General features: G+C 45.8%; 2 protein-coding genes across 2 annotated transcripts in view; one reads left to right on the forward strand and one right to left on the reverse strand.

Annotated features, from left to right (window-relative positions):
• The window catches only part of dock2 (dedicator of cytokinesis 2), a 67,680-nt gene that overhangs the window by 29,965 nt on the left and 16,469 nt on the right, over nt 1-21,246 (forward strand). The window contains exons 25-26 of the mRNA XM_040173547.2: nt 317-459; nt 3,075-3,170. Of these exons, the coding sequence (XP_040029481.2) occupies nt 317-459; nt 3,075-3,170 (239 nt within the window). The remainder of the gene's footprint in view (nt 1-316; nt 460-3,074; nt 3,171-21,246) is intronic.
• insyn2b (inhibitory synaptic factor family member 2B) lies at nt 3,361-20,361 on the reverse strand. Its single transcript, XM_040173545.2, has 4 exons — nt 20,211-20,361; nt 10,548-12,418; nt 8,356-8,430; nt 3,361-5,176 (listed from the first exon to the last, which is right to left on the reverse strand). Exons 2-4 carry the CDS (start codon nt 12,062-12,064, stop codon nt 4,984-4,986), a joined length of 1,785 nt encoding a protein of 594 aa, XP_040029479.2. The 5' UTR covers nt 12,065-12,418; nt 20,211-20,361; the 3' UTR covers nt 3,361-4,983.

A 21,246-nucleotide genomic window follows, 5' to 3' on the forward strand; every position in this document is an offset into this window, starting at 1 on the left:
AGGGAAAAAATAATGACCGGAAAAGTAGTGGTCAAAGCATCTCTGCGATACTTCACTGTGTAAAATACTTTGGACTCATTAAAAAAATGTATCTTTAAGATTTCAAGGACAACACTCAAGTTGAGGTAATTACTGATGATACGTTGCACCTTTGACCGAATCTACACATGATTTAGTAACGATTAGGATCAGTCTGAGAGATAAGGTGATTGATGAGTTGTTAAACTATGTTAAACCTTTGTTAATCCATCCAAATGTTCTCTCTTATTACACCCGACCGTCATCTTTAACCCCACGTGGCTTTGTTCCCCTGCAGAGTGCCGTGATGTGCTGTTACCCATGATGCTGCGGGAGCTGAGCGGGGCCCTCGCTACTATGGCCGACGGGCCTCACGATGAGAGGAGAAACAGTCTGGAGCTGCTCAACAACATTCTGGAGGTGCTGAGCAGGGACAACGTGGTGAGACGCACAGCTCATTTCATCGCCCAAAAAACCCCCCGTAAATCTCACAAATGATCGGTTTTGCAGTTATGCAGCCAACTTCTCAGAGCTTGTCGGGACTCAAGGCTCTGTTAGGATCGGCTTGCCTGCAGGCACTGTGGAGCTCTGTCGACTTGGCTGCTTATTGGGCTCTTGTGGATCTGCACACGATGAATCGAATAAGAAACCTGAAGGGACAAAACGCACATGCGTATGCTTTTGTTTTTTTCGATATAGGCCGGATAAATGAAAACTGCTCATGCAGGGACGACGAAAACAGCGAGTGAAGGAGCAGGAGAGTCAATGAGTGACGGACGTAGTTGAACACGTTTGTTTCATAGACGATAACAAAGAGGAGATGCGGGAAGCTGTAGAGATGATGAAAGTGAAACAGAAGGACAGAAAATGGATGAGGAGGAGGAGATGACAGACAGTCACCTCGTTGCTATCCATCTCTCACTTTCTGCATTCTCTTCCTGTCTCTGTCTCTCTCTTCGTCGCTCTGGGTAGCACGATTAAGTCGTCACACCACAGATGCCTCCCAACTAGAGAGGAATGAAGAGAGGGAGACAGATGTGGATGAGACGACTCCGCAATAAACAGATGCTGGTGTGGGGTTCTTTGTATGGAAGATGTGTGTGTGTGTGTGTGTGTGTGTGTGTGACAATGCTAACAATCAGAGACAGGGACGCATGAGTGCCGATGCTCTCTCGCTTTTGTCCTTCCCCCCTGAAAAAAATGTTTCGTTTTCCACGTCACGTCGCCATAGAGACGATAAACCAGACGGGCTTCAGTTTGGAATGAATGAACAGCATCGTGGTTCACGGCTTTGTCTGCAACTCTCTGAGAAACTTTTCAGAATACCAAAATACCCACAGAGAACCGAGCTGTGTGTGTGTGTGTGTATCAACCTACACATGTGTGTGCTGCCTGCAGTAGATTTAACTTGTGAACACACTTAGCTACAAATCCCACTGGCTGTAAATGAATCCCACAAGACATAACCAGGAATCAAATGTGTATCCGTGCGTTAAGAGAGTGGACATGTGGCAGGTGGATTTTTAATAATCTATTCAAATTCATTATGAATACGTTGAAAATCATTCCCTTTCTTTTTGTGCGTCGCTTTTGTTGCTCTCCTCCGGTGTCTATTCTCAGTCATTGTCTTATAGGAACAACAGCTGCGCCTCACTCGTTGAGTGTGTGTTTGTTTGTGTGCGTGAGAGAGTTTGAGGCAGGCTGAATGGAAATGGTATTCTTGATGACACAAGACACACACACAAACGCACACAACTACTCACACCGACACACCTGAAGAGTTGACGTCTGTGATCCAGCTCAATGTGGTTTAATCTCGCCTACCTGATTTTCATCTTTAAAATCATCAGCAATCAGGCCGGCGCACACACACACACACACACACACACACACACGCATGCCAGAGAGCCGTGACATTTTGAGTCTTTTTTTACTTCTGTTGTTTTCGGCTCTCCAGTCTTTACTTTTACGCTTTACTCATCGGACAACGACACAAGAGTACACAAACGCAAATTTAGTTTGTATGCACACAATGTTGCACACACATACACACGGATGCACCTCGGAGCATTTTGGGTAAAGTGTGTTTGGATGCAGCAGATGCTTTACTGCTGAGTTTCCTCCAGGCAAGTCTGAGTCAGCTTCCATTGACCGCTTCACTGTAGCTTTGTGTGTGTCTGCGTCTGTGTGTGTGTGTGTGCGTGCGCGTGTGTACCTGTGTGTATGTGAGGTCCTTTGCACATGGATACAGATGCTATTTTGAGAAAGAACCTTGTGCTCTTTCCATGTGTCTTTAGTCAGAGCACGTTTCTCTTGTTCCACATACTTCATCAAGAAATAATTTCTTTTTTTTTTCCTCATTAGCACAATTTCTGAGATATTACTCCAGGTTCTTTTTTCATCATGTATTGACCAGCTTTTGCATTTCCAGTATTAAAGTAATACAGATGAATGCTTGCTAAAAGGGTCCAAAGTGCAGCAGAGCAATAAAATGCAGAGAAGATCCTTCTAGTTATGCCACTATGTTTAGATTAAATTGTTCTATCAATTCTGATTCTGATAACACAAACAAAAAGTTGCTGGTTTCGATGTGTACCTGCTCTTGCCATTTAGTTGACGTGATATTTTAATGATATCAGCAGGAGCTGGTCTGAGCAGACCGCTAGGTCCCTCTCGTTTGCCTCTGGCCAGATGGAGAAATAAAGGATTACAGATAATTGGTTTCAGAGCGAAAGTCAGGAATACAAAAGCAGGTCTGCACAAAAGTAAAATCCACCTCCACGTGCCTTCGAGGTGCAAATGTCCACACTGGAGGTGATTGACTGCATGTCCATGGTGAGGCTCCGTTTCTAAACAGTGAATGGACTTCAAATTTATCTTCCATGTTTTATTTGATCTGCCAATCATCCTCTCAGAGGCCCAGTGAAGCTTTGGACTGTGGGTGTTTTCTCTGTGAGGAGAGTTCACAAGAAGGCGAAATAGCTCTACGAACAAAGTATGTGTCAGACAAATGTCCAACATTGACTTTCCTCTTGCTCTCTGCTGCATCTCTTTAGGGTGAAACGTTTCAGCATATCCAGGACATCGTGGTGTCTCTGCTGAGGATCATCAACCGGACATTCATCACGATGGGTCGCGAGCACGCTCTGATCGTAAGTAAATGCCCCTCTGCGCCGGCGTTGTCTCTGCCTGTGCCTTGACTCAGTCATTGCAGAACCTTCTTTCCTGTCTTTTGTTCCCTGGCGTTTGAAGTGGATGCGTGAAAAAGCCAACGCTGTATCCACTCCAGCCTGCCACTCTTAATTTCTTCTTTTTCTTTCTGAAACGTATTACACCGGCACATTTTGTTTAAAATACACACTTTTTATTGCACATACAAGAGGAAGATCAGGGAGATAGTGGCATCATGGGAGCTGTTTTGGTTAATTATTAAGTGTGGCGTCATCCAGGAGTCTGATTGGCAGCAACGTATCAGCCAGAAGCAAGTGGATGTAAGATGTATTCTGTATGTTTTAAACATCTATTTTTGTTTCTCTATTGTAGCTTAATGAAAACTCTAGCAGTAGCAGTGTGCCCAAAATGCTAAATAGATATGGAAATTATTATTTATGCTATATTAAAAGTGAACAAGGGGATGTAAGTTGTGCAAAAATTTCAAAAGGACTTTGGATCTGCATCCGGCGGTTACTGGGTGCCCGATTAAATGAAAGTAATTATTTAGGCCTTTCCATCTGTTGCACGACAAGAGCGCTGCACTGTTTGTGTACGTTGAACTTGGGACTCCACATATTCGCCTAGTTTGTACAGAATGTATTGGGGCATCATTAGCTAAGGCTTTACAACTATTGATACAATGTTGAAACATTACTACAGGCCAATATATGGAGTTATAACTTTAGTTTGCATTGGTTTACGTGTGTGTGTGCGTGTGCGTGTATTGAGTGCTTGCTTGTGTTTCAGTGAGCAACCTGCACTTGTGTGTCAACACCTATAGCAGCATATGCCACTTGCACAGGCATTTGTATGCACGCGTGTGCTGGAAAAGCCTTGAAACTTGCTTGACCTTACGTCAAAACACTCTTGTTTTGAATGGTAATAAAGGAGAGAATCAATCACTCTCCCTGACGGAATGCGTTATCATCTGACACGGCCCGTCCGTCAGCGATCAGCTCCACATCTCACTGTCTCCTAATGTATTCTAAACGCAGTCTTAATAGTCTCCACTGCTCTGCAGTCTCTTTGTTTCCATCAGCTCATTTTCCACTCATACCCTCTTTGCTCTTCAGTTGTTGATACATTCAAAATGTGCCTTTCAAGCCGTCCAAAGACACAGTATGTCAATCAGTTGTTAGATTGCTTGGATTTTCTGTCTTGTTGTGACTCCCCTCGCTAATGGGTGCCATTTATCCAAAATGGTTGTGAGTATTCATACCCAGCTTTAGTGTGAATCCCTCTTGGCTTCGATCCGTTCATACATCGGTCCATCTGTTCAGGCAGCTCACTCAGCCGAGTGACAAAAACAATATGCACGTCTGTAATCCAAAGTGGCAACGCTTCATCTCTCTGTCACGGAATTGCTGTGTGAAAACCGTCCCCTCACAGTCAGAAGTGAACCACGGAGTCTGGTCCCGCAGAGAGGAACCCGTGTGGATCCGCTTCTCAATAATCCTTTTGAGACACATCAGAAAGGGAAAGTTCAGCAGCTGCTTTGGTCCTGTTTGTATCTTCAGTGCATTTCTTCCCTCCCCACTTGGTTACCTGCTGTATATTTCCAAAGATGAGGATGTGGGGGAAGTGCCATTTAATGGGACGCACAGGACGCCGGCGCTGCTTAGGTGGTACTCAAACACACTGCACACCGACAGGCCCGAGAGGGAAAAGCTTTGTTTCATAACTGCTGGGCCTTTGGTGTCCTATAACGCAATCACCATGCGCCATGTGGAAGGTTGTTCGTGTTTCCAAGTACTACAGCCACCAGAAACACTTCTTGCGAAGTTTCTTGACGCGGGCCCTGGCGCTGGGCCGACTGGGGAAGGAGGAGGCCTGTGAGGCGGGGGCGAGCTTGGTCGGAGTGGGTGCAGATACATCGCACTCCCCCTCCAAGGCCTCCAGAACCCCCTGGAAACGTCCCTCCTGTTGTCGGAAATCATGCTCTACGCTGCAGAGGAAAGAAAGAGAGAGCAATTGAAGGGGGGGGGGGTGATTTAATGCGGCGATAGATCACAAGCTGGTGGGAGGAAAACAGTCGAGGGAGAAAGGGAAAAAAGAGAGCGGGACGGGGAAGCGAGCAAAAGAAGATGAGAGGGGAATTTGCTAAATGGAGGAGCTAAAGGAAGCACATTTTTGGGGCTCTTCTGATATGTTCAAAGCAAACCCTCCTGGCTTTCTTTTTCTATGCCCCTGTCATTCCCCCTCCTCGCTCGTGCTCTTTCCCCCTCACCATCTCTCTGAAGTGCCCACCGCTTCGGCTCGTATAGTGTTGGTGGACTTTGAGATTCTCTCTGCTGTCCGTGACTGTGTTTAAGCGCGTGAGGGAATGAGCGTAGATTTGGATTACAGGGGCGGAGCTGCACGGGACGTCTGGAGTTAATGAACCACAGGGAGCGCTAATACAATAACCCTCCTCTAGTAATCCAGCATCCCAATACACACACACACACACACACACACTGCGCAACCCCATATGTGCTCCCCTGACACCACCGACGTGTGCATCTTCCACAACAAGCCTCACGGCTGAGCGAGCGAGGGGAGGCAACTTCTATAAGGAGAGAGGACAGAAGATCACTCTCCTCCAGGAGACAGAAGGATTGCTAAATGAAGGGCAAGGCAAGCTTTAATAAAACAGGGCAGGTCATGAAGGAGAGACACAAAGAGGCAGAGGGAGGTGAAGGAGGAGAGGATAAGTGCCACCAGCGGCGAGGAGGGAATAGAGGCGGAGGTGGAAGCTCCGATGGGCAGAGAGGGGGGGAGATGGCTGCCATGAATAAATGATGGAGGTGATGTACTACTTTGTTACTACACACACATACAGACACACACACACACACACACACACAGCCTATATATAAGGTAAGAAGGTAAAGTGGTGCACTTGTCCAACAGCTACTGAATTTGTGTTTCAGAGCGCGGGACTTTCCTGTGTTGTTTTTTCTTTAATGCACACTTCACTAAGTTTCGACCGCCCCCTCTTTCATTCCTCCCCCCTGTGTCTCCAGCCATATCTTTACCGTCATCATTGTTTTAGTGGGGAAAAGCTGCTGCCCTTAATTCACTGTGCAAGCTGTCTTTTTCCGCCTCTTCACAACGCTGTGTGAGACTGTGTGTTATTGTTGATTCTATCCTTGTGAAAACCTGCAAAATGTTACTTGAAGGGAGGGTGGACAAAAGCTATGCGCGTGACAGGGTTAAGATGGATGGAAGATGGAAGATGGAAGTTCCTCTCCCCTCGTCTCTCCTCATGCAGATTAATAAGGACACACAATGGCAAAACGTCTTCAGGCAGACAACACTTAAACCACTTTTTTCCACAACAATTCATTAAGATGGATGTGTCAGTCGCACAAGTAATTCATCATCTGCATGAGTATCTCTCTCTCAGCTATCTGGCATCTTTTTTTTACCCAGAATCCTCTCTGCGCAGGCTTTCGACTTTGACTTGTTTTTGTCAAAATGTGCATCTAAAAATGTCTTCTGCTTACATGATGTGTGTAATTCTTGAAAGTATTACGCCAATATATGAAAAGAAATCACATTTCCTTTCATATATTGGCCCATCAAGAGGATTCTGATCATCTGTCAAAAATCATTAATAGTATGCAAATTAAAAGCTTGCACTTGCATCAAGCAATAGAATCTGATTCCCTTTATTGGTGGATTGAGTAGCATTTGTGTATGCATGAAGTATTTGCTGGGTACAAATGAACGGATAGTGGAGCGTGAAATAAAATGTCTGAATTGGATGATTATGCAGCCACACACTCTTCAGATTGAAAATATATCAGTCTAATCTTGAAAGTCTATACTGTATTATATATTCAAAGCTTTGATGCTTTTTGGAATCTTTTTTTTTTTTGCCTGCTGCGTATTCAAAATGCAGTTCCATCACATTCAAGTGAGAGAATGCATCTTTGAGAGCAGGCTGTTTTAATAAAAAACACAACAAGGCTTATCATGTGCGTGTGTGTTGCAATGCAGGTGTTTCATCTTTGTTTGTAAGTGGGGGGAGTCAATGCATGTTCATTCCCATCTGTCTACATCTTCATGAATATATGGATGGGATCGTATGTCGACATGTGACAGTCATTTCTCCTTGGAGTTCATTATTATTTTGCCAAAGATCCTGCTGTGTTAATAAAGATCAAGGGCAGCAGAGAGTTGTGGAAAGTGAGAATACAGAAGGTGTGTGCATGTGGAGCTGCTGGAAAACCTGGAGAGATGAAGGCCTTGTAAAATGTGTCTACACCCCCTGTGGGCCTGCAAGAAAGATGTATCTATATTTATGACTGTGAACAAGCAGATCTAGCTCCAATCATAGCTTTTGTTCTTTGGTTACCCGCACAAAAGTGTGCAAAAAGGAGGTTTTTAATGCCGGATTATTCCCGGCAGCGATTAGATATTTTCTGATGTAGACGGTAAACCACACACTTGGTGGTTGGCAGAGACGGGGCAGAGTTTTGGAGGTTGGTTTGCCAGCAGGTCAAAGGTTATTATAGCCATGACATTTGACAGATGGAACGAGGACGTACAGCGGAAACCAGTTGGATTGAAAGTTGGGGATGAAAGTAGGAGAGCTTGAGCAGGCACGTTATGATTAAAAGAAGGGATGGATGGGACGAGGTGATGGGAGGATTAGGGAATCAGATTGTGAGGTTGCAGAGGATCTAGGAATGCAATTACTTATTGAGGTCACACACCGAAGGATGACTGGAGCAGGAAAGACACATCAGTTACTGTAGGTGTGGAATTAATTTGCTTGTTTGCACAGAAGATTCTTTTATGTGTAAATAGCTTTGCCGGAGAGAGCGTCCCCATCTAATCTTTTTCAGAACTGATGATACTGAATTACTTATAGCCTCACATGTATTGTGTAATAGGGATATATTGTACGAGTAGCACGATTATGAGAGGAGGGGAAAGGGCAAAGAGCGGCAGGATACCAGGATGAAAGGCTAATATAAAATCAAATGATAACGATAGATCTGCTGAATAAGTGAAAAGAAAATGGGGAAAACCAAGTGATGAAAAAGTTTCAGGGCTGTTTATTCTGCTGCAGGAAAAGAGTGAGTTGTCATTGCATTACACAATGCAGTAAGCTCATTATCTTGATGGGGTTACCTGTAGATGATGCAGGCTGTCTTTTGGCAGGTGGGGCAGTTGTTAATGTCCTGACCCGTTCTGTATGAGCTGCGACTGCAGAAACAACACATGTAAAACATTTGCACACACATGCAGTAGATGCTCAAATAAACATGCTCAGCTGGTCCAAAACATACCTTTTTAAGAGAATTATATTATTTAGTTATTTAATTTGACCCGTCCCAAGCGCAGGGACGGGTTGGGTAGTTGGGAGCCAAACATCACAAGCTTGATGTTGCATTTGTCAATGAACATGTTGTATATTTTACCGCAGCCATCCTTCCGAATGGTGTGTGCAAATAGACACACTAAGCATGAGCTGGATCAAGCTTACTATACGGAGCCTGAGCCTTGTTGGGAAATGAAGTCGGATGAAAACATTGCATGCTTGCTGCTGTTTAATTTGGACACTTTGTTTTGCCAAGATATTCTGGCTGCCCCTTTACTGAACTGTGCAGATGGGAGATAATCTCATTTATGTTGCAAAAACAGACATTTTGATTACATGGAGGGACACCGTGTGACTGGCATTATTTCTCTCCCCTACCAGTCTTTATAAGAGACAAATGGCACAAGAAAAGACAACTATCTGCCTCGGGAGGGAAAAGAAAACAAGGAGCTGAGCACAGCGACAAGCTCTTTGCTCAGCTGACATTTTTATCACAGCAGCTCACTTGAAGCGCTTTCATTTCTGGCACAGCATCAGACACATGTAGACCCCCTTACTTGCTGTTTATCTTTACCTCCTCACTCTTCATGTCCTCATCCCTCCATTGCGGCCTCTTTCTGTCTCTCCCCTTCTGTTTTGTGTGCCTTTTGTACACTATCTGTCACCTATTTATAATGAGGCACACACACATACTGAGAAATGTGAATATACACAGTGCCACACAAGGCAGGCCAGCGCGTACAGTACACAACGCAGTTTAGAAGCCATATTTTGCATCCTGCACAATAATTACATTTATTGAGGTTAATATGAGTGGGATTAGTCTAAAGCTAGAGAGACATATTGCTAAGAAGCAGGTAAACCATGAGTAAGGAGTAAAAAAGAGGCTGTGTAGGTGGAGAAAGGATCATCAAAGAGCATTTTAAGCAAAGGGGAGAGAGGTGTTTCTATACAATTATCTACTTCCCAACATCAGAACAACTCGAGGTAGGTTATTGGAGCTGATGAGACCAACCGATGGTTATAAAGGATTTGGAAAGAGATGGTAGAAAGGGGGTTAGGACGGCAGAAAGACATCGAACATCCAGCACAGGAGAACGAGCTGCTGACATTGAAGGTGAAATGGTGAAGAGGAGGAAGAGAAGTCAAAGGAGTGTGAGCGAGAGAAACAAACAGAGTGACAGCCAACACATGACAGCAGGGCAGAGTGAGGGACAGCTTGTCAGGTTTGGAGAGAAGGTGGAAATCACAAAATGGTCAGAGGGGATATTACTGATTTAGTGGCCACAGGCATAATTCACATGCGGAGGTGCAAAAAGAGTTAAGGAGGAAGAGAGCGAGCGGGGATCCATTAAGAATGTAGGAATGGTTGGTGTGAAAGCAGGATGTGAAAAAGCTTGAAGTAGGTGAAAGGGCCTCTGGGAAAGGCGAGCCCGTTGATTGAAACGAAGGGATTCATGGGGAGAAGCAATATATGTCGAGGAGAATTTGAGAATAAAAAGCTCAACAGAAGAGAGGAAAAAAAAGGAAGTGATTAGTTTGCTTTGGTGTAGAGCTAAGGTGTCTCCCTGGGGTTACATACCCTTGAATGTGACGGGAAAGAGGAAATCTACTAGCACGTACAGGCTGGTACGTATGACATGTACATCAATCTCACACACGCATGCACACTACAGCAATTCTCCACCGGCCTGACATTTCAATTCTATTACACAGAGTTGACAGCCTACTGGTACATATTGCTATAAAACTTAAATGTACTCTCCCCTTAGTGTCAGTGCTCCCGCTTGACACCCTATCGTCTTCTTCTCCCTCTCTCCCTCTCTCACTAGAGCACTTTTGCAATTAATATCTCTGGATCTGCTTTTTTTTCTCCATCATTGCTCCCTGTTTTCATCCTTATCTTTTTCTCACTCTCTCTCTCGGTGTCTAATCTTCTAGTCTTGTCTCATCACACCACATCCTCTGGTCCCCCCCCCCCCCATTTACTTCCCTCTCTCACCCTTCGCTGAGGGCCTTGCTCTTCTCCAGGTCTTGAATGACGTTGAGAAGCACTTTGATCTTCTCCTGATTGGACTGCAGGTTCTCCTCCACGCTGTGCAGCTGCCCCTCCAGCCCGCGCGGTGCGATCCCCGCGGGTCCAAACAACATCCCTCCCGGAGCCCCGTTACATTGTGCTTTCATATGAGTCCTGCAAGGCTGAGTGTGGTCCTCAAAGGATTTGCTCTTCTGTCTTGCGCCGTCCTTGAGTTTGATCCGCTCCGAGGATTCCCGTTTAGGTGTGTGTGTGGGGTCCTGAGTGTTTTTAGGTTGTGCTACAGGTGTGGCCGGTTTGGAACGAGCAGGCTTCGGGGAGCATTTCGGCGGGAGAGGTGGGGTGTCGGTCGATTCGAAGTCGCCGTGAGGGGACGGAGCTGTCTGTTTAGGAGGGACACAGACTGATGTGTGTGGGTGTGTGAGTTCATCATCGCGCTGGCTGTCGGCCAAGTCGTACTTTTGTTTGTCAGTCAAACGGGCCGCCGCGGATGGTGTTTGTGGGTGCTGCGTGTGCGCGGTAGCTGTGGTGTTGTTGTGCATCTTTGAGTCCGTTGTTTGCGTTGCTGTGTCCTTGTAATGAGTAAAGTCTGCAGAATGCGGCCTCGTCTGCTGTTTGGATTTGCTGTTTGATGTGTGGTTGGAGTGGGAGCTGTGTGTTTTTGGTATAGTGTGCGAAAGCTGTGGTACCGCGCCCGTGGGCGGGTTTCCCGCGTCTGTGTTTTTGCTGCATTGCTCAGGGTCCGCAGCGGATACCTTTCTGGACTTGTTGGGTTTCCGTGGCGGATTCGGTAAAGTCTGGCTGGCTGTTATTTGATTGACGGCCTTCCTGCGACATGCGCCTGTGCACGGTGTGATCTGTGATCGTCTCCTCCCACATGTCCCACAAAGACTGGGTGGGGAGGTCGGCATCAACCGGCAGGGCCGCGGCGGGGTGGCGTGAACAGTCGTACAAGCACCGCCGCTCTTCAACACGGAGCGATGGCCCTCTCCTCGCAGAGACTGCACCCTCCTTCTCTCTCTGGCCGGCTCCTCCCCTTCTGCGGCCTCGCTGCAAACTCCTCCCACTGCATCGGAGGCCACCACGCTGCCATTTGTGTACCTAGCTGTCCGTTTATTTCTCGTGTCCGTGGGGTTTAGTGTCTTGACCTGGCAGTAAACCCGGCTGCCCGGCCCCTGTGACCCCATGTTGCCCTGTGTCAGGCTGTTGATCTCGTTCTGCGATCGCTCCTTGGACACTGGCATACTGTTGCTGTCACTCCCGACGACTCCCGCCTTCTCCGCTGACGCCGTTTTGCAGGTTTCCGTGGTGTGTGGCCGATGTGTGTCGGTTGGTTGGCTGCCGTGTCGTTTGACGGAGGCGATAGTCCGCAGTCCGGGAGATGTTTGCACGCCGACACTGCACAGCGGCCCCCATCGCACCCCTGCCAAGGGAACCCCCAGCGCAGGCACTGGATTGGTTGGGTCGGCCACCCTCCTGCCCATAATCCTCCGCAGGTTGGCTCAGCCCCCAGACGAGCTGAACATGATGGAGGCGGGCCGTGACATCAGCTAACGTCAGCAGGATTATACCCAATTCGAACCCAGAATGCATCCAGCTTTTGTTGGCCAAATGAAGTAGCGGGTTTGTGAGGTAGAGTGAGAGTGTTTATATGTCAATGCTGGAGACAGGAACTCAATATCCAATACGATTTTAAACTCTCAATGTTCTTCCTTTAATGACCTCCTTTAGATTAGATACTACTGATTGGACATCGCAGTCGAGGCTTCTCTCGGGCCTCTAACCGATGGCCCGCAGATGATGAGTTGGACGGAGTCCATGGGCACCGTAGGTTTGTTCTAGAAAGAGGGAGAAAAAGAGAGGCCCAATGAGCGAAACGACAGGAGAAAGAAGGGAGACAGGGAGTGCTTGTCAGATTAGCAGGAAGACACAGTCGTTGGGCAGGTAAAGCACCAAATAAAAGCTTTAACCAATACTGAAGGCACACATTGACCGGATCGATAGAACCATCAACCTCTGATGAGACCAGCAGGTAGGTGGGAGTCACACAGGCAAAACTCTAAATCTCATCAGTTCATTTCTGTAGAGGGGGCTGAATGAACTGGTAACAGTTTCTATCTCTAGTCACAGTTTGTCATTATGTCTTTGGTTAGTTTGGGACTGCAGGTGGTCTTTCATTGCGTGATGACACAGCGTGACGCATTTCAAATGAGGTAATGTTTTCCTCCCACAGCAGTATGTAAACGATGCATCGTCCTTCAACATCTCTCACGGAAACAGGTTTAAAATCTGTTCACTGAGTGTAATGTAATCGTAAACTCTCAAAGACAGTCATGTTGCCTAAATGTTTTTTTAATTGTGTGTTGGGTAGGAAAGGTTATTTTGAATGCCTGGTTTTTAATTATTATATGGTCAACGTTTAATGGCTAAAGGAGTAAAGTTAGAAATTAGACCCACTTCAATGACTAGAGACTAAACTCTTGCATCATGACACTATGATTAGCTGCCAAATTTGGGGCAACGGATTTTTCCTTGGGAGGAAATAGGGTCACATCATGAGCACAGATTGGACAAAAACGGGCCAAAACGACTAAATAAGAGACCAAATCCAGGTTGCCACACTGTCTCTTCACATAATACAAACATTCATTTAAGAAATTTAAGAAATGTTGTACATCAAGGTCAGAAGTTGCAGCCAATTTCTTCCTGCGCACCTTCATTTAAATCCGATCCCTGGCCAAATCGGGGAGCGAATATGCTGGAGTCCCAGAATATTTATGATTTATAATAGTCTATTTAAGGCCAAATAACTAATTTGTGGATGAAATTGAGCTAGTCCAATAAATCAGTAAGCAAACTGAATTCATTTTTCTGTTTACCACATTATTGACACACACACACACACACACACACACACACACACACACACGCAGAGAAAGGAAAAAGGGCTTATTTTGGGCCAGCTGGTACAACATCACAGCGCAGATCCTGGCTGTAGGGTCAAGGTTGTTACAGTATTTTTTTCTTTTACAAAATAGGGGAAATATGTTCCTGTTAGTTAAAAAATTCATGAGTTCACTGTGGAAAGAAATCCATTAGGAGGCCTGTCTGAACAGCAAAGACTGACGTCAGATTCATGCTCAGGAAACGGGCCTTTCAGTAGTGGCCTCCTAGTTAAAGACGTGTTCTCAGTAGCGGACTGAACGCGGACGGCGTGACCGCGACTCGTGTTTAAGCCGTATGTCACATGCTGCTTTGGCGGCATGTGCAGAATGGAAATGGCCGTTTTAGCCCTTTTTTATTTCTTTATTTCCCTGACAGCAAATGTAATTAATTTAGTCAATCTCTTTTGGAATTTCAGTTTTCATTTCTCATGAATTATTAAAACTGAGCGAATGCAGTTTATTACGCTGGTGGGCGTGTCCATCGACTGCTGTATAGAATTGGGAACAGTTTAAATTTAGAATGTCCTCCGTCTGTGTCTGGGGTTTATGGGAGCATCTACGTGTCGTCACACAGTACTCGGTGGTTTGTGCTCAGCTGTGTTTGTGAGCTTTACGTAATAATAAAGATCAAAGAATTTCAACTTCAGGGACACGTTGTTGCTATTTAATTGAAAATGGTGGCAGTGTATTTGGCTCAAGGGCGGCTACTATACCTCAGCTTATTGGGTCACACGTAATTGAGAGTCCATACTGTTTTTAATTGGTTGCCGTGGTAACCGTGGTAGAAGTCTGGATTCAAGCACACACGGGTCCTGACCCCAGAGTTCAAACATCCCTTCAGTTGTGTTTGTTTGTGAGCATGTTGCAGCCCACAGAGGGACTCGGCGTTGAAATTTACCGATGGAAGGGGAAGTTTTTGTGTGCAACGGGGAGCATGAGGACCGCAGATGTTCCTGTGAGTGTGTGTGTGTGTGTGTGTGTGTGTGTGTACGTGTTGTCGAGCAGTTTGCCGTGGGATGATTCAGATGAGTCAATTCAAGGTAATTTCTCTGCTGCTCATTTCCATGCATTTGTCTTTCCCTCGGCAACCACAACAGACATCAGAGCACCTGCTGCAACAATCTTCCTCTCCCTCTGTCTGTGTGTGTGTGTGTGTTTGTGTGGGAGGACACATGCTTGCCCATCTCATGTCTCACTCTTCACCCTCTGACCTGCAGGCTGTCAGACGGTCAGTTCCCTCTCTGATGCCCACGTGTCTCTCCTCATCATTCCACCACTCTATTGGTCCCTCCATCTCTCTACACCTAATTGGGCACCGCTCTCCTTCAGTCGCCTTCGTCTTTCATCGTTACCCGAGTTGGCTGTCGCACTTTTCCCACTCACCGCCCCGTTTTCCATATCTGTCACGCTGCCTTTGATTTACTGTGCGTTTCCCACTCCCCTCTCCCTCTGTCGCTATAGGCTCCTTTTTTCTTAAACTCTCGCCCACATCGCACCTCCGGCTGGGCAAACTGAGCGGGCGGCAGACTGGCAGGTGACCGGATGAAGGGGAGGCGACAATAGAGGACAAGCGGGGGGGGGGGGGGGGGGCAGCAGCGCCGGGAGGTGCAAAAAGGTGGTGGAGGGATAAGGGGGAGAGAGCGGATGAAGGAGAAGGATCACAGACGAGATGAAAGTGATGTGCGAGCATCTGGTGTCAGTGTGTAAGACAGCGTGAGAGAAGAAGAGGCTCATTTTGGAGTGTTTGCTGGAAGAATAAAGAGAGGAGCATGACGGAGAAGGACGGGTGCCACGGAGACCGTGACATTAAAGTGGAGGAAGATGGAAAGCTGGACACACTGCTTGCCAACAATCAATGCGCTTGAGCCTCTCTCACCCGTAGACACACACAACCCCTACACACAAACACACCAACACAAAACGCCTTTACACAGCAGGGTGTTCATGAACAGTTCATGACATCGGTTTCTACGTTTAACCGGTTTCATTTACGCTAAGTTTGTGGATTTAGGGTATTCAAGAAGTCTACAGTTGAAGCAGTCTGAGCAGAGCCTTGTGTGTGTGTGTGTGTGTGTGTGTGTGTGTGTGTGTGTAATTGTCCGTGTGTGTGAGTGAGTGCTCACCCACGCCTTTGCAGCAGTAACAGAGCGCTGAATGCTCCAGCGAGTCTAGTCCTCTGTCGCTTCAAGGTGAGCCTCATTTTTCAACTGCCGATTGACGTGTGTGTGTGTGTGTGTGTGTGTGTGTGTGTGTGCGTGCGTGTTTTAGGGAGACTGAGACTCGCTTTACTGCTCTGTAATCACCCTCCTTTCTCACTCACTGTCGCTCGCCCACTCACCACCAGAACAAACACATTGCTTTATTGGCCCTTAGACAGGGCGCGCACTGCATTTTGGGTAATGTAGTCAGATGTTTTTCTCTGCTTTTTGGGCGCAAAGCAACAACCGATTTACTATTTCTTAGAATTTGATTTTTACATGTTGATGAAAAGGATTTAGGATGGTTTATTGCAGCAATTTTGCTCGGCAGGAACAAGGCGCTACTTTCCAAATGAACGCGAATATGTGTACGAGTCACTTATCCGTCCTGATATGAATAAAAGCACACAATCTGAACTAATTACATGCACAATAATTTATCTATGAATGACTGGAGAAAGAAACTAGAGCGGGATGTTCGCTCAGGAGCCACAACAATCAGCTAAGTATGTGTGTGAGCTGTTAAATCATTAAGACCTTGTTTTGATGTGATTGATGGCTTATAAAATACTGCCGGCGTGGTCAGCTGATAGGGCTGCCAGGCAGGTCAGTTGGGCTGAACGGCTCATAACGGGTACCACTGCTCTGCTTCACCTGAACGAGCATGGTAACGGCAAAAGTCAGCAGAATTACAGAGAATCCTGTGTAGCAATATAAGGTTTTCCCGTCCAATGTTCTACATGTAATTGTAGTGAGTACAGTAAACGGACGGAAATGGACCAGCGTTGTGCCGAATGGAGAAATATCAAATACTTCTGTTTGTGAATGACAATATGTCTTTTGCAAGCTGCGCTGCAGTGTGTGTGTGTGTGTGTGTGTGTGTGCGCACGTTTTAAACATATGTTATTACTGCACTTCAGAGAGAAGGAAAGGATCCAGTAATGATCATCAAAACAACCCGGAAGCCTGCTTGGCTTCGTGGAGCCGGTTTTGTTGTGCATTTTAATTGGGTTTATTGTATTTTTCAGGCAGAGTGCACTTTAGACAGAATTTTTTCAAGTGCCACTAAGGTGAGTGTTCATTTAACAGACGCCAAGTATCTCGGCGAACTCTGCGTCATCCTATTTTGGTTCTCATTGAAGCAGGCCGCACGTTCCTCACTGATTCCACGACACTCGGGCTCCTCTTCAAGGCAGCTGGTGCAAACAATGAAAACAGGGAAACGCACAACTCAATCTAGCTTTCCACATTCACAAAACCTTACTCTATGATTAAAAACTGGTATATTGCAAAGGGCTGTGATCCACATCAACGGGTCCCAAACTTTGAGACCGAAATGATCGCTGACCCTGTTGCTCCTAAATGGGCTTTGGCTTATTTTAAGAGCGTACAGGGGACACATTAACAAAACGTGACTTTAATAGGACACGTTAGCCTGCGAAGAGAGAGAACAACCTGCAGGTTTTCACCCCACTTGAGTCAGTGATGTGTGAGATGTTGGGAGCATCACAGTAAATGGGACAATGATAGAAAGCCCTCGTTCCACACCGACAGGAAAAGGGCCAGTCTGACATCAGTCCTGAAGGCCGAGATGTATCATCGCTCCTTTGAGCGTCCGGTGTTATTATCACCGGCTCTGACCGTCGGTACTTTTTGGATCCGCTGAGCTCCAGAGAATCTCCCGATCAGGGAGGCTTGATGTGTTTGTACGTCCAGATGTTACATCATTAGCTCTCTGGAAGGTTTTGAAACACGTAAATCAACAACGTGACGCATCTCGTGGCTTCCAGTTCTGGCCCTTGCAAGAACTTCTCTGCCTTTTGTTGTTGATGAACCACAGATGATTTAACTCTGTTAGATGCAGACTAGCTTTCCTGAGAAATAAAGTGTGATATCCATTTAGTTTAATTTGAAATGATTGGAGCCATTTCACTTGTGCTTTGAGTGTTAACAAATCCAGCTTTTTCTGAAAAGGTTTTTACCACTTCTAGTTGTTTACGAGGGAAGAAAGTAGGACAGGACGTGACGTGATGTCTTCTTCCACTCAGAGTGGGAAGAAAATAAATCTGTTTGGTTTTATGGTTCAGGCGTATTTAAAAAGCGGTATCAAGGAAAGGGCTTGAATAAAGACAAGGATCATTGACATAACCATCTCCGGCTTAATTCATTTGTTCTGTGTATTCGCTGAGCACCGCAGCCGAGAATCCAACGGGAGACGGAATGTGAATGAGATTTGTCTACAAATACGGAGCAGCGAGAGATAAACACGGTGAAGTGGAAAACTAGATCTTCTAAACCATCAAGGGAAAATAAAGCCCATTAGTTAGTCCACGAGCTGCAGATGACCAGACACACACACACACACACACACACACACACACACACACACACGTCGTATCAGTATGCTAATAGATTGTGATACTGCTTGGTCTGTTTTGCATTTTTCTTTTTCTTTTTTTTATTATTATTATTATTTTATTTTTGATTTTAACTGCACACCGCCCTCTTTCCGTCACCTTTTTATCTCTCCTTTTCACCTGCCGTTACTCTCCATTTGTCTCTCCTCTCCCTATCCTCCTCTATCATCTCGTCTTTCTGTCCCCTACCATTATCACTCATCCTGTCCACGGATCCCATCCGATCTCTCCATCATTACCCCCCCCCAGTCTATCTCTCCTCCTCTCATCCGTCCATCCTGCTGCCCCCCTGGCTGACCTCCCTCCCTCTCCCTGATCCATCTCCCGCCCCTTCTGACTCTCTAGTCCTTTTCTCTTTCACCGCATCTCATCGTCTGCTCACACCTGGCAGTGTCTGTGACACACACACATAAGGACACAATATGAAAGACTCTTTCTCGCTGTCAATCTCCTTTAACCTTTATATCTCTTTCTCCCCGTCAGCCGTCATTCTCGGGAGAAAAGTGGTGCAATTAAAGCCAACGCTGTTGAATGTCCAGACCTATTGATTGGCTTCCCACAGCCTCTAATTTGCATTATACTCTTTCAAATGATTTCCATGCTGCAGTTGTTTACAATATACCTTTTGATCTACTGGTATGAGTTGAATATCAGACATGTAAATTACTCTTTTTTTTTTTATCACTGCCAAAACAATGTTTTATTTGTTTGTTCAGGACTAAAAGCAAATATACAACACTACTAATGGAAAACAAGGAAACATAAAGATAATAACAATCAATCAAAATGAATAACTCATTTGTCAGAAAAAGTGGAATATGTATAAATTTGATTAGTGCAGACTGCATCATTCTTTCATCCCAGGAAGAAAACCGAGAAAAGCAGTTAGTATTTGTAGACACACACACACACACACACACCCTGTACAATCAAGGACTATTGCATTCACTGTATATCAATAATGCTTCAAACCGTACGGGTCTGATATTTGTCACTTATTTATAGAGCAAATATTTTGCAAAAAGGTAATCCCAACAGAATTAGTATTTAAACATAATGAAATAATAGAGAAAGAAAAGAGACCTACAATGATTTTGTTACTCTGTCTTTGACTTGATGTGTTTGTCTGCGCCAAGACTGTTTGATTGTGTAACACAAGCACACCTGCATGTCAACAAATCTTAATTTTAACTCACGTTTCAAGCTGGCCGCTGAGGTTATATAACAGTAAAGTACACAATTCTCAACACTGTAGATTCATGCGCACATGCAAACACACACATACAACAACACAAAGATATACAGCGGCGGCATTAGTATATAAGAGAAGGGTTGTTGCAGTATAATCCCATATTAACACTTTTAATAGCGAATGGACACGCAAAAAAAAAACCTGACGCACACACAGACGAGCGCACACACGTTGCACATTGAACGAAGCATTTGGACTCCTTATGGAATGCAAAAGTTAGAACTGATGTTGTGCGGTGAAACGCAAAATAAGCGCTATGCACATAATCACTCCCAGACGTAATCATATGCAGCAAATCCTTCTGTGACAGATGGGTGGGATTACCTACCTGCCACACACACACTCACACACATATACATGCACACGCAAATGGACTAATGCATCAGACTGTTTCTTTGAACACAAATTTGCACAGGCACCGTCACTATAATGAATACGGCGTCCTGAGGTGGATGCACACACCTTTGGCAAAGCTACAGATTGTGTACAAACAAGATGCCCAAAACGAAGCCAATGGCTGTGTTGTTTATGTTTTCAAGGAGGCTTCCACAGTCCAGAGGTTAAACCTCAGGATTATTCCATTGGGCTCACTGTGGCTCGCTTCCATACAAACAACAGTGCATCCATTCAAATCCTGGCCACTGTCTCAAGTCTTGAATGAGCTGCTTTACAAATAAAGAATTATAACCGCCAGCTACGCGATAAGCACTTCAGGCTTGCACGCTCTCACTCACACACACACACACACACACACACTTATTGTACACATCCTGATCTCTTCTAACAACTGTCTTCCCTTTGCCTCCTCAGTCACTTACCTTTTCCTGTCCTCCCCTTTAGTCGGCGTGCTTGTTCTCCATGTCGCTCTCTCTCTCATGTGTGATAGTCCTTAAGTCCGCCGGTGCGCTCTGCTCCGACCCTTCAGCGCGCTCCAGCCTCTCTCTCTCTCTCTCTCTCTCTCTCCGTCTCATTCTGTTGCTACTGATCCCCGCATGCTGGCGGAGCCCAGTGATCCTCCCTCCTCTCCCTCCCCCTCCATCCCTCTCCCTCGCTCTGATTTATCTCTATCTCATTTATTTCTATGCCTACTGCTATTCCTCCTCAACCCTTTGTCTCGTCAGCTCTCACCTCTCACATCCCGCCAATGTGAATTCCTCCACACTGTCTTTCACTCTATTTCCCCATTTCTGTCACTTTAATGGTGGCTCATGCCCTGTTTTTATGTGTGTGTGTGTGTGTGTGTGTGTGTGTGTGTATTGACCCTGGCATGGTGGTAGAACAGTAACACCTTGGCAGCACGGAGGTATCTGGAGCCAAACAAACACACCCTTTGCCTGCTCGCACACAGTCGATTCTATCAGTCGCTTTAAATATAACTTTTCAAACTCCGTCTAGCATTGCTTCTCTCTCTCTCTCTCTCTTCTCTCCCCCGTCTCCCCGGTTGCTTCACCTGACTCTCCCCTTTGAGCTGTTTTTTTGTCGCTGTCCTCCCTCCTCTTTGCCCCACTTTAGCCTCCTCACGCCATTCTGTCCTCCTTTTCTTTCTTTTTTATCTCCATCGCTCACGCTCACCTCATCCTCTGAGTTTGACTGTCCCACCTCCCACCCTCTGGTTGCCTCGGTCATCCTTTTGTTTCTCTGCTACTATCCACACCGGCCAGGGATGCTGCTGCTTTCTTTTCTTAAGGGCAAACGAGACGGAAAAAAACCTCCCAAACAGATGAATAGAACGTGAGATTAAACGCCATACGACGTCAGGCTCTAATTATGCTTAATTGCGACGGCGCTCTTTTTGTGCACGGCATGACTGTTCGCCTCTTTAGTTATGAAGGCAAGTATATTTTCTTTCCAGTG

The sequence above is a fragment of the Gasterosteus aculeatus genome, chromosome 4 (genome assembly GCF_964276395.1).
Source record: "Gasterosteus aculeatus chromosome 4, fGasAcu3.hap1.1, whole genome shotgun sequence".
Classification (NCBI taxonomy): domain Eukaryota; kingdom Metazoa; phylum Chordata; class Actinopteri; order Perciformes; family Gasterosteidae; genus Gasterosteus; species Gasterosteus aculeatus.

Excerpts from the sequence above, each read along its gene's own strand:
- insyn2b (XM_040173545.2), bottom strand. The coding sequence starts at position 12,064 with ATGGGCAGGAGGGTGGCCGACCCAACCAATCCAGTGCCTGCGCTGGGG. Across the intron at positions 8,431-10,547 it reads AGCAAGGCCCTCAGCGAAGG|TCGCAGCTCATACAGAACGG; the intron begins GTGAGAGAGGGA and ends TTGTTTCTGCAG. Across the intron at positions 5,177-8,355 it reads ACAGCCTGCATCATCTACAG|CGTAGAGCATGATTTCCGAC; the intron begins GTAACCCCATCA and ends TTTCCTCTGCAG.